Genomic DNA, 17490 nt, shown 5'->3' with positions numbered 1-17490 from the left:
ATCCTCACCATTGCCATTGACGGCGTTGAGGGCCTCGTCATACCAATGGATGGCATGCTCCCTTGACACCTCCCTGCAGTAAAGAGCGGGGAATATTAATAGTGTTATCATAATATGGTAATCTGGAACGATTTTTTTCGATTACAAAGTGAAGTATCGTGCCTTTTATATGGATCATTTATCTATTTTTTTATACTAACAAGAGGATCATTGTTGCTCTATATTGCTCACCGGATTCAACTCCATCAAGCTACAGTATTATTTTTAAATGGCAGTCGTACAAAATTCATTTACTAAAGTGTCTTTATCTTGGATAAATGTCTGAATCATAATTACCAAGCAAATAAGCTGAATTAATATCCCACGCGGAATAAATTTTGCTTATTGAATGATGCAGAACTAAAAGAAAAGGTAATTAGAACGATTGTGCGTTTTCTCAGTTATTTGTAGTAACATCATACGAAAAAACAACGGGCAATAACTCTTATTTCAGAAAGAGTTGGGGTATGATTCTTGCGTATTGCACTCCTCCTCATTGATTTCTATATACCCATCAAGGCTCATCAAGGCTCATTTTGAAATATTGTATTATATCTGAGATATAGCCCTGAAAGTTACATCATACAAAAACAGCAAAAGGCAATACCTCTTTTTTTTAAAGTGTAGGGTTGTGGTTTTTGCCCATGATATTTCTCCTATGTTGAAATCTTGTATCGTATCTGATATATAGCTCTGAAAAATCACATCAATCAAAAACAACCGAGGACAATAACTACTATCATAGTAGTGCATTGTTATGGTTCTCTTTTATGGCATTCTCCGCATATATATATATATTTAATTATACACTAATGATTAATTGAAGTTTAATGTTAAAATATAGTACGGTGTCTGAGATATCACGGACCTTTTAGAAGGTGGACCTCCAAATGGACGACACCGGACGGGGAAAGCAAGTCTCTATTGGAAGCCGTCAAGCCGAAGACCATCATCTCCATCAGGACCACAACCACCGTTGGTACATGAAATGTCCAAACCATGTACGAGACCAGGCAGACAGCAAAAAGTGGCCGTAGAGATCAGGAAGTTCAATCTCACCATCTGAGGAATCAGTGAATCAAGATGGACTTGCTTTGGGCAGAAACAACTGTCTTTCAGTAAGATACTCCTGTTTTCGGGGCACGAGCAGGATGATACAGCACATACCTAGGGAGTAGCCCTGGTGCTTTCCTAGTCGGCACAGACAGCGCATATCGGGTGAGAGGCTCATGGATCATGACGGCTTCGGTCTATACAAAGAAAAATATGGTCAACGCATGCTACGCCCCCGACGAACGACGGTGAAGAAGACGAGAAGAGCAACTTTTACAACATACTGTCAACCATCATACAATACAGGCCAAAGAAAAGCATCGTTAATCTAATGGATAACTTCAATGCGAAGATCGGCAATGACAACCGAAGATATGAGGCAATCCTGGGGAAGCCATGATAAGAGGAGATGAACGACAACGGTTAGTGTCGACCCGTGCGTCACAATTGTTTTGGTTATCTAAGAAAGTGTTTTCCATCATAGAAGGAAACACAAGGCAAATTTGGTGTCACCAGACCTGTCTACGGTGAACCAGATCAACCATCTGTGAATCGCGAAGTAGTTTCGTCGCATTCTTCAAGATTACTTGTCTGTCAAGCGAGGAGCAGATGTGGCTTCTGACCATCATATACTTTTAGCCCGTTTGAAACGGAAGCTGAAGAAGAATTGGACAGGGAGCCCAGCCGACGCCAGCGTACAACACCGCTACGTGGAAAGACACCTGGAAGCGAAACTTCAATATCAAACTCACCAACAAGCCCCATGTCCTAGAAGAGCTGCTTGAAAAAGAGATGATTGAGCAGAAGTAGCAGACTGTGAACGTTGCGGAGACCTTAACATGAAAGAAATAACTGGGCTCCAGGCCGTACACCCACAAGACGTGGATATCAGCAGAGTTGCCTCAGAAAGTTAAAGAAAGACGTGAAAAGAAGGCTTGTGTCTACAACAGCAGAACACGTGCCACAAAAGTGCAGCCTATCAAGAAAGAACTAAGGACCTGTACTCCATAACCAATAGTTTGCCAAGCCAGAGACCCCAGGAACAATAATGAAGGAGTGGTAACAGATGCCGAAGGGCAAAATAATAAGTTGATTCAGCACTTCCAAGAGCTTCACTACAGGCTACCTCCTGTAAACCCACCAGATTCCATCTGCTACAAGCGATCTGCTAATCAAGTGCAGCGCTCCCACGAAGGAAGAGATCAGCGGCGCAAGCAAGCAGTTGACGAACGGCAAATCTGCAGGACCTGACAGCATACCAGCTGAGGCGCTTAAAGCTGACGTTGAGCCCAGTGTGGAGGTACGCTACCTTCTATTCAGCAGGAAGAAGAAAGTCCAACAAAGTGAAAAGAGGGATACCTCATCCAGATGCCCAATAAAGGCGACCTCAGTTTAAGCTTCAATTACCGAGGAAACACGTGTTCATCCCAGTATGGGTGTTTAATATTATTCTGCTGAACCGAATGAAAGACGCAGTAGACCCGCATCTCCGTGACCAAGAAGTCGGCTTTCGGAGGAGTGATCGTGCGCGGCTCAGAAGGCAACACAGCGCATCATTTTGGAACAAGCCCTGGAGAGAAATTAGCCCCTGTTGACCGGGAGACCCTCTGAAGACTAATGCGACACTACGGAGTGCAAGGAAAGATCACCATTATCATCAGGTACAGATGGCCATCAGAAACGTTCATGTCAGACAGCTCACCGACGTCTTTGGAGTGAGAACAGCAGTGAGGCAAGGCTGCTCACTTTTACCTTTACTGTCCCTTCTGGCCATAGACCTCAACGGATCAGAAGCGGAACGGAATCCAGTGGACAGTCTTGAAACAGTTGGACCACCTCGACTTTGCCGACGATCTGACTCTCTCCCACACCCAACAACAGATTAAGGAAAAGACAAATGTGGTAGCGGACTAGAGAAGGTGGCTTGTTTCACCTATTTCGGCAGCATCCTGGACAACTATGGAGAAACGGACACAAACGTCAGAACCCGCACCGGTAAAGCACAAACACATTGCATATGCTGAAGGGCATCTAGGGAATTGGCATCGCTCCCAATATAAGGCTTTTCAATACTATCGTGAAGCCAATAACAGTTAGGAGCAGAGATCTGGAGAACCACTCTATAAAAAAGAAAATGCAGGTCTTCATTCACATCTGCCTCGGGAAGATCCTCTAGCCACACAAGATCTCCAACGAAGAATTCTGGAGAAGAACAAAGCAGCACCCTGTTGAAAAAGACATCCTTTAGAAACGTTGGCAAGGGATAGGCAACCCCCTTCGCAATCCTGCATCATATACAAGGCAATCTCTTACCTGGAAACCGCAATGGAAAAGAGATGGTGCCGCGCCCTGGAAGCAAATGCTAAGTTAAACATGGACACAGCTGGAGAGACTCGCCAAGAACAAAGACGCCTAAACCACAGGCGAAGATGGTCATGAATGTATGTGTCACAACCAATGATTACAGTGATTTGTTTCCATATATACACCGTTGACTTTTGTATCTTGTTTATGTGTCGAAACAAGTCACTGTCATGTCTTGTTTTGCCAATTATTAATTGGCCGGACCTTGAAAAGCTGCCTGGATCTCTCTTCAGCTGATATAGCTGGAGCTCCACTTGCTATAGCTATGATTTTAGCCTAGTTCATGGAAAACAGGGTTTCATGTATGCGCATAAAGTGTCGTGTCAGATTATCCTATGCAGTCCGCTAAGGCTAATCAGGTAAGACATTTTCTGCTTTTAAAATACTTTTTGTTTAAAGGAAGTCTACCTTATGAAGACTCGTTTATTATTGACATGACGTTAATCATTTCTAATAATCATTAAATGTAGACATAGTTGAGGAAGAAGGGGCAATTTCAAGTGAATCTAACAGGAGTAAATCTATAACAAATGTACTTAAGAATTTTCATGATTTGATGTATTTGTAATAATGAATATATTAACAATTTATCATATGCAACAAAAAACATTTGTATATAAAATATGCAATTCAAACATTTATGACAAGAATACACATCATGTGATAGCTCTCTTCCCTATAGACTATACAATACTATACAGAACCTTATTATAAATGCTTGTAAGCATTAAAATAATCATAAAAATACCCGCCAAAAGTTGTAATGGTTGGGTTGCAATTATAGATTTTAATTATTCTGTGACATGATCAAACCAATAGAGAAAAGTGCTATATATTTATTTACAAAATATGAAAACATCAACTCCAAAATGAAACTCAAAATTATAATGACTTTATAGTTATCATGTTATTCAGGACATAAACTTGACAATCACATGCTTTATGTTCAGAACAGTTTACACTATATGTCCTTTTTATAATGAGCTTTGTGCTGGGGAAATATGGGTAACTGTGTATGCGTAAAAGTGTCGTCCCAGATTAGCCTATGAAATCCTTATAGGCTTGTCTGGTATGACATTTTCCACCTAATTTGCTTAGAAGAGACTTTCTGTAAGCCATAATAGCATTAAAACGGAAGAAGTCGTCCCTAGTTATAAATATGTGGATTGCACAGGATAATCTGGGACAATACTTTATACACATTAATTAAGCCCCCTATTCCCGGAACAAGGCCAAATTGCAAAATAGTTATGGCTTCAATAAACTGCTTCATATTTTATTTGCAGTACTTGGACATGAAATTTCTGCACTATGATTGTATACAGCAAAATACTGGGCAGTAAGACATGACCACAATCATGTAACAATAATTGAGATAATGCATGGTATAGGTAACAAACATATGCCAACAAAAATATACCCTAAACATGCCTCAAAATACTTTATGGCATTTACTTTCATAAAATATTATGACATAAAAGTTCCATTTCGTCAGATTCAGATCAGATTAAATCTATCTAATGGCACAGATTATTCAATAAATATTGCTTAGTGTGTTTTTGACACGCAAACACAAAAATATAGGTATAAGCATTCATACATGTTTTCACAAATATACAGTTTCTTAAACAACAGACAATAAAAGATAACAACTTACGCACATTGCATGTAAGGTTTGCTGTTTTAGTCACCAACATACATGTCAATTAACAAGCTTGCTAAACAATTTTAAAATCATTCAATGTACAAGAATATTGAATACTTCACACAACATTTTTTTATGTCCTCTTAGCAGTGTTATGACTTAAATTCCTAAGGTATTATTAAAAATTCGTCTCATGCCTAAAGTACAGTATAGGAATGCAATAAAAGCTTTTCTAGTGATGCTGCTAAAGAATTTATAATCGCATTATATACCATTCATTCAAAAATACACCCTTGTCAAAGGGTTACTCTACCAACAATTATATAAGCAATGTTGAGCAAAAATGGATATTATGCCATATGCCACCAGGGTAGCTCCAGACCAGTCTGTGCTCTGCACAGTCTGGACATTATAACTCCTCATCAGAGTATACAGATGCAGAGGTTTATCTGTATATGTCCAAAGAACCATTTTCCCACAAATTGGTTCATATTTCCCACTTGGTGAAAAATGGTGACATGTACCATTGAAATAAAATGTCACATGGTACTATACTGTTTTTCACCAATCGGGCAATATGTAAATGGCCTTCTTTTATTACCTACAATATCATTTGAATACAAATTCACACTTTATACGAGTTGATTTTGGCACATAAAATAACATTATGCCCATTTGAGTTTTTGAGACTTTTGTGAAATAACAGAAATGGAATGTATCAAACAAAGTTTAAAAGTATTCTCAACAACATGACATCAATTAAAATAAAGCAACCGAGAGATGATGTCATTCATAAAGATCAAGACATTCATAGCCATTTAAGGAGTAGCCACACTGCAGATAAACAAAATGGACACATAAGTGCAATACATTCATGAAACATGAACTGTTCTCAAATATGATAGGTCTATCTTTACCAGGTTGCAGGATCAATGTGACTTTGTGGATTTCACAATTGAACGTTAATGGATGTAAACACATAGGTATGTGGTGCTTTTCTTCAAATAACTTTTTAAAACAATTTTTTTTCAAGAGTTACAACTAGTGCATAAGACATGTTTTTATGCTGCTTATGGCAATGTAAAATACATCAGAATTACTTTATTCAGTGAGCCTGTGATATAGGGCAAAAATTTGATGTGTAACACAATCATGTACACTCTAATGCTGAATGCAATGTGAAATTGTGGCACCTATTTCAGACGTATTCAATGATTTATTCTTAAATCTTAAGCTATCGCAAAAATTGTTATTTTTTTTTATATGCTTAAAATTTTTCAAATGTATTCCAATAATTTGAGATATTTGCATAAATAAGTTCTTAATGATGTGTTTTCATTCTGTTCAGCCCATGGTGAACCCCTGTAAACCAAATTGATCCTGCATCCTGTTTACCATTCCTTATAATAACATTACAATAACAAGCTGTCATTTATGTCTTTGGTCATTTATTTAACTCAGATTTACTGTGTAAATACCTTCATTTTGACAATATTATTTTGAATAAATGTAATTCTCTTCAAATCATCAAAAAAACCAAACTTAAGTCAAACCAATAGGACATCAATTTGAATAAAATCAAACACACTTGCATATACTGCACAAAATCAAAATAACAAACCTCAAACATTCATACGGAAAAAAACAATTCAATTTAAAAGGCAAAGATTTTGAGGTCTTCATTAAAACATGTAGTTCTAAAACAAAACTGTCAAAAACAAAACTGAAAGACTTCATAAATTGGAACAGATATATGAAGTATGGAATGCTATTTTTTTAACAGGATAACAAAGATCAAAACAATACAAACAAGACTATTGCCAAGCAATAAAAGTCCCCTACCGGCTACACCATTGCCAGAAATTTCACCATTGTCAGAATATTTTTTTTATTTGTTTCCATAGCAACCACAATTTTTGACGTAGGAACAAAATGAAATGACGTGCATAATGTCCACATTGCCATCTATCCATATTCCAAGTTTCATGAAAAAAATATTAAGAACATTTAAAGTTACCGCAGGATCCAGAAAAGTGTGACGGACTGACGGACGAACGGAGACAAAACCATAAGTACCCTCCGGTGAAACCGGTAGGGGACTAATAACACATTAAGGTCTCTTTGTAAAAGATACATCATTCAAAAAGGCTCTTATGCTACAGCTGGCCAGAATAGCTTCAGACAAGCCTGCGCATTCACCCAGTCTGTTACCAAATTGCTCATTCACCCAGTCTGTTACAAGCCAGCTCATTCACAGTCTGTTACCAACCTGCTCATTCACCCAGTCTGCTCATTCACACAGTTTGTTACCAACCTGCTCATTCACCCAGTCTGTTACCAACCTGCTCATTCACCCAGTCTGTTACCTGCCTGCTCATTCACCCAGTCTGTTACCCACCTGCTCATTCACCCAGTCTGTTACCAGCCTGCTCATTTGCCCAGTCTGTTACCAGCCTGTTCATTCACCCAGTCTGTTACAAGCCTGCTCATTCACCCAGTCTGTTACCAGCCTCATCATTCATCCAGTCTGTTACCAGCCTGCAAATTCACCAGTATGTTACCAGCCTGCATATTCACCCAGTCTGTTACCAGCCTGCTCATTCACCCAGTCTGTTACCAACCTGCTCATTCACCCAGTCTGTTACCAACCTGCTCATTCACCCAGTCTGTTACCAGCCTGCTCATTCACCCAGTATGTTACCAGCCTGCTCATTCACCCAGTCTGTTACCAGCCTGCTCATTCACCCAGTCTGTTACCAGCCTGCACGTTCACCCAGTCTGTTACCAGTCTGCTCATTCACCCTGTCCGTTACCATTCTGCTCATTCACCCAGTCCGTCACCAGCCTGCTCATTCACCCAGTCCGTTACCAGCCTGCTCATTCACCCAGACCGTTACCAGCCTGCTCATTCACCCAGTCTGTTACCAGTTTGCTCATTCACCCAGTCCGTTACCAGCCTGCTCATTCACCCAGTCTGTTACCAGCCTGCTCATTCACCCAGTTTGTTACAAGCCTGCTCATTCACCCAGTTTGTTACCAACCGGCTCATTCACCCAGTCTGCTACCAGCCTGCTCATTCACCCAGTATGTTACCAGCCTGCTCATTCACCCAGTCTGTTACCAGCCTGCTCATTCACCCAGTCTGTTACCAGCCTGCACATTCACCGAGTCTGTTACCAGTCTGCTCATTCACCCAGTCCGTTACCAGCCTGCTCATTCACCCAGTCCGTTACCAGCCTGCTCATTCACCCAGTCTGTTACCAGCCTGCTCATTCACCCAGACCGTTACCAGCCTGCTCATTCACCCAGTCTGTTACCAGTTTGCTCATTCACCCAGTCCGTTACCAGCCTGCTCATTCACCCAGTCTGTTACCAGCCTGCTCATTCACCCAGTTTGTTACAAGCCTGCTCATTCACCCAGTTTGTTACCAACCGGCTCATTCACCCAGTCTGTTACCAGCCTGCACATTCACCCAGTCTGTTACCAGCCTGCACATTCACCCAGTCTGCCCAGTCAGTGAATGAGATCACAAAACCTTACGTGACTGCAAAGCATACATTAAGGTAGCACCAAACCAGACGCGCAAAACTAAAGGCTAGTCTGAGGATACACTGGATGAAAATAGCATAAGACCCATTTTTGCATGTTGCAGTTCAAGTCATGTAACGTTCTGGTCAATTCTGAGAAACTCTATTTTTCTGCCAACACAGCCTGTTAGATGCTTGGTCTAAATACTGTTTAAAACATGCTAAAACTAAAAGTAATCATAGTTAATGTATATGTATGATGTACATTGACTTCCCCAGCTCAAAATATAGTAATGTCTGTTAGATACACATATAATGTTGATCACATAATTTGCATAGCAAACATGTTTAATTTACCAAGTTTAATAAACTTTTTGGCACGGAACAGAAAATCAGTCAATGTGTTTCCTTTCTGACTAAATTTAAGACTTAACCATTTTTATGTAATAAAACACATATATAAATACTGTCATACGTAAATATTAAAGATTGCTAAAATATATGGGCCAATTTTCAGAGATCCCTAATGTCACCAGTATGTTTGATGACTAGAAAAGTATTAAAATATTTACATGTTAAACATAATGTCTACATTTTCTGGTAACTACACAACTAGATAAAATATGAAACTACTAAACAGTGATTCTGACTTTTTGCACTCAAAATCTTATACAAATTGGGATTAATATTAAAATCATACCAGTCTTATACAAATTGGGAATAATATTAAAATCATACCAGACATGCACAAGTTACAGAGTAGAAACCCAAATTCATAACCTCTGACCATGAACTGTGATCTTCAACTTTCACAAAGGATTATTAGATTTGCATGCAATACATTGTCTGGTCATTGTAAATAATTATCTGACATATATACAAGTTGTCGGCCATGGCATGAAAGTCACAAAGCAGAAACACACATATGTGACCTTTGACCTTGCATTATGACCTTATCCTTCCACTAAGGAGAAAATTATTTGTATGTAACACATGGTTATTAATAATCCTAAGTTCTAGTAAAATTGTTAAGTCAAATAAAACTTACCACCCACCATTTTTTTGTGAGATAACAATATACTTTTCTTATGGAGAATAATAAAAACAAGACCAAGCAATAAAAATCCCCTACCGGCTCCTCCATTGTCAGAAATTCCACCATTGTCAGATTTTGTTTGTTTGTTGCCATAGCAACCAGAATTTTTGACGTAGGAATAAAATGAAATGACGTGCATAATCTATCCATGTTGGAAGTTTTATTAAAAAAATATGAAGAACTTTTAAAGTTATCGCAGGATTCAGAAAACCACCATTTTCAGCAGTATTTCTAGTCTATTTGTTGCCATAGCAACCAGAATTTTTGACGTAGGAACAAAATGAAATGACGTGCATAATGTCAATATTGCCATCTATCCATGTTTCAAGTTTCATGAAAAAATATTAAGAACTTTAAAAGAGCGCAAACCATGGTGACTAATAAACCACAAAAGTCTAGATATTGGTATAGCATTGTATGAAAATAATATTCTTTTTTAATCATACCGCTAATAATAATCATAATTATATTATTTTAACACTACTGTATAATAATATTGTAATGATTTGAGCAGTGAATATTCATGTGAAAATTAAAACTTGACTTCAAACAACATTAAGCCTACTGGTACATTAATGAAGTAGATACTGGCTTAGCAAAATGCTTTGCAATTCAGGCCTGGCTCCAGACATGCCTATTGGATGGGACCATTCCCAAGGGATTTTCTATTGTGCATTTTTGAGCAGAGATATATTTAACAATTATACTTTCTCAAACAAAACAGCATTTCGGAATGTTTTTTAATATCAACCATTTGAAATTTCATACATTTAAAAAGCTTTTGAGGACTTAAATAACGTAAATATTTCATATAATAATGTTTTTTTTACACATAATAACACATTTGGAGGCTAGATTGAACTTTACCGGTACGCAGTTGTCTACCACTATAGACAAAGAGGGGGTTAAGGGATACTAAGGTAATATATAGAATAGAAAGGATTATTAGGTGTTTAGTTAGGTGTTAGGTGTTGCGCGCTTAGCAACGATAAAATGATAAGCTTTTCCATTCTTGTTTACGTACCAGTAAAGTTCAATCGTCCCCATTTGGAATGTTAAATACTGTACATATTTAAAAAACAATACAGCCCTAAAATGATGTGCAACATTCATTTCAGTTGAATATATGGTTTTGAAATAAACTGTTTCATGAAAAATACAGTCCTCATGTACATTAATTCTATTTTTTTTAAATGTCAAAATCTAAAACAGTCTGAATCAATAACTAGATAATGTCCTTTGCCCCTTCCCCCCACAAATCAAGGGTAACAATTTCTCTAGAACTCAAGACTTGTTTTTAGAATCTTTTGTTAATAAGTATATGAGCGCACCTTTAGGAAAACCTGGGCTTTCTGCATGTGCAAAGTGTTTTAAAAGATTAGCCTGTGCTGTCTGTTAATCAGAGACGACACTCTGCTTTGATGGGATTTTCTGTTAATAAAAAGTCTCTTCTAAACACAAATTCACTTTAAACCCATGTTTTAGTTGCAGTTTTCCCAGGAAAGCTCATATAAAAGTACATTATCAATACATTGAGTGTGGTTGTAAAAGTTATCACTAGCAGATGTTTATCATTAACATTTAATTTGAAACAAATAAACTATAATTCCATGCAAACAAACAGTAAAACCCCAAATCTCAGAGCCACAGTTTCATTGGCAGCATAGACTCTTTGTTAGCGCCAGTTGCCATTATTGAATCCTCGTGCTCCAAGAAATACAGAGGCAGGAACACGATGCGACCTTTGACCTTCTGCAGATCAATTCTCGCTAGCTCAAGATCGGATTCAGAAAGGGGCATCACTCCTGCAGTCTGCTTTATCTCGCTGAAAGACTTGATGCAATCATCTGGAATGCATTTGAACACCTGAAAAATACATCACAGCTTGTATTAAAATTCATGAAGATTTGAAATCGACACATCTTCAAGGCCAGGGTTTCTCAAACGCTGCATCATGTCAGTGTCAGGACACAGAAATGTCCAAAGTCTCACGTCATATGTCAAACCCCAGGATGAGGAGAAATGAACCATAAGCAATGCCCTCGCTTATAAAGGAGCATCGAGTGAGCCAGCTCTCTCTTAACCACTGGAAATTTACACTTGCAGTGCATCTTCTGACACTAACATCCATGCCTGGAATGAATCTGACCAATTAACATCATCAACTGCATCTAATCTCAACCAGCTGAACACTTTTTCTCCATCCAAGCAGTGGTCCATCTTCGCAGGTCCCTTTTTAATTCCAGCACAATAAATATAAACATCAATAAATAAATCCAAAGATGAACAAGACTATTGCCAAGCAATATATGTCCCCTACCGGCTCCACCATTGTCAGAAATTCCAGCATTGTCAGAATTTTTTTTATTTTATTTTTATATTTGTTTCCATTGCAAGCAGAATTTTTTACATAGGAACAAAATGAAATGACGTGCATAATGTCCATATTGCCATCTATCCATGTTTCAAATTTCATGAAAAAATATGAAGAACTTTTAAAGTTATTGTAGGATCCAGAAAAGTGTTACAGACAGACTCACAGACGCACAGAGCGAAAACCATAAGTCCCCTCCAGTGAAACCGGTAGGGGACAAAAACACACTTCCTGTTCACAGACAGAGAAACACGAATAACAGATGAAGATGACACGTTGAGTAAACACTATTTGTGATATGTTCTGTACAGTATCGTTAATTTATTCCAATTTATTGTAACATATACAGTATTGTGAACGTTGTAGCTGTAACTCTCTTGCGTTAATTAAAAGTGTACAATGTAAACATGTATTTACACAAGTTGTTGTTGTTCTTATTTAAGCAAACGGGAGAAATGACACGTTTTTCTTCCATCCAGTTTGGCTGTGATAGAGGGCGGAGATCTGATCCACAGAACAGCCGAAAGTTATTTTTATGGGTGGAACTTCACATAAAATAGTACACAAGAAAAATAAGATGCATTGTATTAATCTTTAGTAAAAACCGTGTTATAATCAAAATAATTTGTGTACATTATAGTTTGTTGTCGAATAACCTACGGCCGGAAGTTTGGATGCGTGGTTTCATATCACTCGTGCCTCGCACTCATGATTTAATCCCTTTGCATCTAAATTAAACGTGGGTTATTCGACGACAAACTATAACGTACACGAATTAGTTCTTAAATAAACGTATCTGTCCAAAGAGTTTCAAATCATACCTTAAAAAAAGTCTACGATTTTCTGATCAAACAAATATAACCATTTTACCAATTAATGAATCCAAGATAACTTATTATAATTTGTTCTGTCAGATAATGATCAACACTTGGGCTTCATGATGTTTTTTTTTCTCTTTAAATGCTTGTATTCATTTCATAATATATGTATATACACACAATTTACAGAGACAGGCACATTCATATACTTAAAGCCTCTATAACACTCAAAATCAACAAAAATTTCATAAAGTATTTCGTAAAATAAAGTTAAATTTAAACACCTAAATAATCAGTGCTCCTTATAGCAATAGCCACAATTTCAACGCTGGATGTCATATGATTACAAAGATTTTTGTAGATACAAAATGCTCGTTTTTATTTATTTGTGACAAAATAAATTCCATTTTAATTTCTTGCGAATATACCTATTCATACAACACACATACACTAAACTGGTACCATGTTAGTGTTCATGTGTCGTATGAAAATATATCATTGCAGGAAATTAAAATGGAATTAAATATGAAAAACAATAATAAAAAGGAGCATTTTGTATCTACAAACATCTATTTTACCAGACAACATCTGGCGTTGAAATTTTGGCAATTGCCATATGGAACACTGATTTTTAATTGTTTAACTTTATTTTACGAAGTATTGTACAAAATGTTCGTTGATTTTGAGTAGTAATGGGTCTTTAATTTACCATGTGTTATGTGTTTTTACTATATTATTACAATCATTACACAATTTGAATTAATATCATACATCCTTCAACCTTTTTACACTTTTTTTACTTTACTTAAATAATTATTCATGCATAACGCAATTATATTAGGTGATACTTGAACGAAAAAAGATTAAGGTTTACAACAACAATTTAACTATTGTTACAGTGTACAAACAAGATAAAACCCAATCATGTAACATGTGCTACTGTCATTAAAAATGGACATTATTAACAAAGTTTGGTTTTACACTATACGTTCAGATTACAACACTATCAATTTAAACTTTATGATCAGTATGCAAACAACAAAGTAAGATTAGACCAAGTTAATCAATTTTGCATGTTTCATATATAATGAGAGTTAACAACAGCTATTTTTGTTATTCATGCATTTATAAATTACATTTTACTCATTAACTCTTACTGTCCAAAAAATTCCTTTATTTCATTGTGTTTGCATAAAATTTAAAGCTAATCTTAGCCTTTAATCCCTGAAAATTTGGAATAAGTTCTTCCTTTTTGCATTCAAAAATGTACTTTTTAACTTCCATGAAAAGAATAAAGCAGTTGTCATTTACATTTGTATTTCCAAGAAGGAACTTTTTGCAGTTTATTACTGTTTGTACATTTGCGTTTCATGTTAAGTATTGTTTTACATTAACATGTTTAAAACAAGTAAATATTGCTATCATTCTCTTAAAGCATAAAACTTTTGGTTTTTATTTGCTAATTAATGAATAAATATACATATTATACCTTGTGGTAGATGGTTGTGTTGATAGAGGCCAGAGTGGCAATATTATACCTTATGGTAGATGGTTGTGTTGAAAGAGGCCAGGGTGGCAATATCATACCTTGTGGTAGATGGTTGTGTTGATAGAGGCCAGGGTGGCAATATTACACCTTATGGTAGATGGTTGTGTTGAAAGAGGCCAGGGTGGCAATATTATACCTTATGGTAGATGGTTGTGTTGATAGAGGCCTGGGCGATCCATACATTCTTGTAGAAGCTATCACAGACTGGGTCACTGAGATCTATTTCCTTGTTCCCTTCAACAATCCCAAGATGCTCTCTGAAAATGCAGTTGCCATGGTTACTTAACCTTTTACCACTCAGATATGCACTTTAAGTGTTTGCAGTCCATACAAAAATCCAATTCAATTAAAGTACGCACAGGCTCATTAGGGACAACACTTTTCACTTTTATGGGATTTGTGTATATTTATATGAAGCCTCTTCAAAACAAAAGTCCATTTTAGGCAAAAAGTCTAGTCCCTGATTAGCTTGTGTGGACTGCACATTCTAATCTGGGACAATACTTAATGCACATGCATTATGCCCACTTTTCTCAGAACGCTGCTCAAATTAACCCATACCTGAACAGCGTCCGTCTCAAGGAGGCTGCAAAACTGCCTGCCATGTGTTCCTTGCCGTTCATATTCACGGGAAAATTCTTGTTATCCTGCACAAGGATGGCAATCTCACTGTCCCTGGTCCCGAGCATACTGCGGTCGTTGATGTTGGCCGAGCCTATGATCACCGTATCGTCGTCCACGATCATCAGTTTGCTGTGCACGTACACCAGCTCTGTAACCTGGCAACAAAATCACCAGTTGCATTTAATTATTTTTGAATTAAAATTCGTGTAAATTTGAATCATGGTCTTTCAACTGTATTGATGAATAGGAAATTGCATTTTTTTAAACAACCATTCACATTTAAGCCTTGCTCTTGAAAAATGGGGCTGAATGCATGTGCGTAGAGTGTATCCCTAGATAAGCCTGTGAAGGCTGATCAGAGACCACACTGTCTGCTTTTATGGAATTGTATGCCTACAGAAAGTCTATTCTAAACAAAAATCAATTCTATGGCAAATGTGTTGTCCCTGATTACATTTTACATTTTTACAGGGCCAACATTTTACACACATGCATTTAGCCCAGTTTTCCTAGAGCATGGCTCTTCTTTTTTTAAGTAATTTAAATTCTTAAAAAAACTGAATCATAATATTCCAACTGTTTTATTTTACTGAAAACCAAATTGCATGTATGTACACAACATGGCAAGTCAGTTAAAATCTAGAGGGAATTGTATGAGTTGCCATACCAACAAAAATATGACAAGAGGACCCTGAGGACTCTTGAAAGCTCAGAAGCATGATAGGAACAAATTTTTTAGTGAACTTCTAGATACTGCTGCATAACATATGTGAAGGCAATAGGCCCTGCATTGAAACAAACGATTTTTAGAGATTTTCCATATATAAGTTTATATAAAACTGGTGACCCCCCAATGAGACCTCTTTTGAACCCAGGGGCATAATTTTAATACAGTCTGTAATGTACTACTAGATAATACTATATAATACTATATATTAAACACATTGTGCTCAGGTAAGCTAATAACTGGTAATGATAAATCATAAAATATATGGGTTTAGTTTTCACTCATAACAGTTTCTGTGCAAGTGGACTAACCCTGTTGCAGGGTACAATAACTGATCTTATTTTATGTTTGTTGTATTTAATTTCTTGCACATTCAGATTTTTTTGTATCAAACTTCTTCATTTAAGTAAATTTCACACTGGAAATTCTAATGTTTAAAAGCATAATTATCATGAGTGCCGCATCATACATGAGCCGATTGTCAACATACATGACCTTATACCGCCCTTGATACTTATAACAAAAACATCAGGCAGATAAAGAAAACCCATATTTTATTGACATCCACGTCACAATTCTCCCAAGTAGTACATTTTTTTTTTATTTTCAATTCTCTGACACCCTAGGTAGACTGAATGCCTGATAATGAGCATGTGCATGTGTGTAAATTGTCATCACATTAAAGCCTATGCAGTTCAAACAGGCTAATCAGTGACAGCACATAACACCTAAACTGGATTTTCATTAAGCTGAGAACTCCTTAAAACCAATAATTCTAGAAAACCCTGCACGGGCTAAAATGGGAAGACACTTTTCACACATGCATAAAGCCCTCTTTTCCCAGAGTGAGACTCATAATATGATTAAAGTAGAGCTTTGTCACAGACGTGACGAATACCCTCACATGCCACATTGACACATAATATTTTGAATGTTGTCTTCACAAAAAACAGCGGACAACATGCTGAATGTTTAAAACGCACTAAGTGACCCCGTGACCTAGTTGTTGATCCGGCATGACCCATATTCAAACTTGACCTAGACATCATTTAGATACAACTTCTGACCAGGTTTGGTGAAGATCGGATCAAAACAACTTGAATTAGAGAGCGGACACTTAATACGGATCGACCGACAGACCGATCAACAAGCTCACTCCTATATACCCCCCTAAACTTCGTTTGTGGGGGTATAATAAAACATGCAAATCATAGCCATGTAACATACCAGTTTCCCTTTTAGTTCATCATGTGCCCGCAATCCACAGAAAACTATGTACTTTTTGGGATCGTCAACTGAAATAAAATCAATTTCATTATAGATTTATTTATATAATTTAATCAGCTGTCACAATTCTTTAAATTTATGTGAGCATCTAATATTTATTATATTAGACACGCATGCGTTCCATATATATATATATTATTGGACAGTCTGAGTTTACGCAAACAGTTCTGATTATTTCAATGTCAACTCTAAACGTATCCTTCTCAAACAATCAATATTATCTAAATCACATGAAAACTAGACTTATTTCACGTGCTAAGAGGCGGAAAAAATAATACAAATTAAGTCCTACATTTAAAATCTACTTGACATTACTTTCCTAATATTCCCCGAAGGCTTTTCTCCACCTCACAACCTCATTCAATAATGTAATCATGCTAGCTTTT

At 36.9% G+C, this 17490-nt stretch overlaps 2 protein-coding genes across 2 annotated transcripts in view; one reads left to right on the top strand and one right to left on the bottom strand.

Moving 5' to 3' along the window:
* Positions 1 to 3997: 3997 nt before the first annotated feature.
* LOC127850433 (phospholipase D1-like) overlaps positions 3998 to 17490 on the bottom strand; it is a 57433-nt gene continuing 43940 nt past the window's right edge. The window contains exons 17-21 of the mRNA XM_052383497.1: positions 17045 to 17112; positions 15028 to 15245; positions 14603 to 14723; positions 8535 to 11591; positions 3998 to 7862 (exon numbers count right to left, since the gene is read on the bottom strand). Coding sequence (XP_052239457.1) covers positions 11364 to 11591; positions 14603 to 14723; positions 15028 to 15245; positions 17045 to 17112 — 635 coding nt within the window. The 3' untranslated portion in view covers positions 3998 to 7862; positions 8535 to 11363. The remainder of the gene's footprint in view (positions 7863 to 8534; positions 11592 to 14602; positions 14724 to 15027; positions 15246 to 17044; positions 17113 to 17490) is intronic.
* LOC127850493 (putative proline-rich protein 21) lies at positions 7255 to 8622 on the top strand. The gene has a single exon (XM_052383617.1). It carries the CDS (start codon positions 7255 to 7257, stop codon positions 8620 to 8622), a length of 1368 nt encoding a protein of 455 aa, XP_052239577.1.

The sequence above is a fragment of the Dreissena polymorpha genome, chromosome 1 (assembly GCF_020536995.1).
Source record: "Dreissena polymorpha isolate Duluth1 chromosome 1, UMN_Dpol_1.0, whole genome shotgun sequence".
Taxonomy (NCBI): Eukaryota; Metazoa; Mollusca; class Bivalvia; order Myida; family Dreissenidae; genus Dreissena; species Dreissena polymorpha.
Note: the sequence above shows the minus strand (reverse complement) of the source record. Positions and strands in the feature narration are given on the sequence as shown.

Bases quoted from the DNA above. Each gene is read 5' to 3' on its own strand.
- LOC127850493 (XM_052383617.1), top strand. From the start codon at position 7,255: ATGCTACAGCTGGCCAGAATAGCTTCAGACAAGCCTGCGCATTCACCC.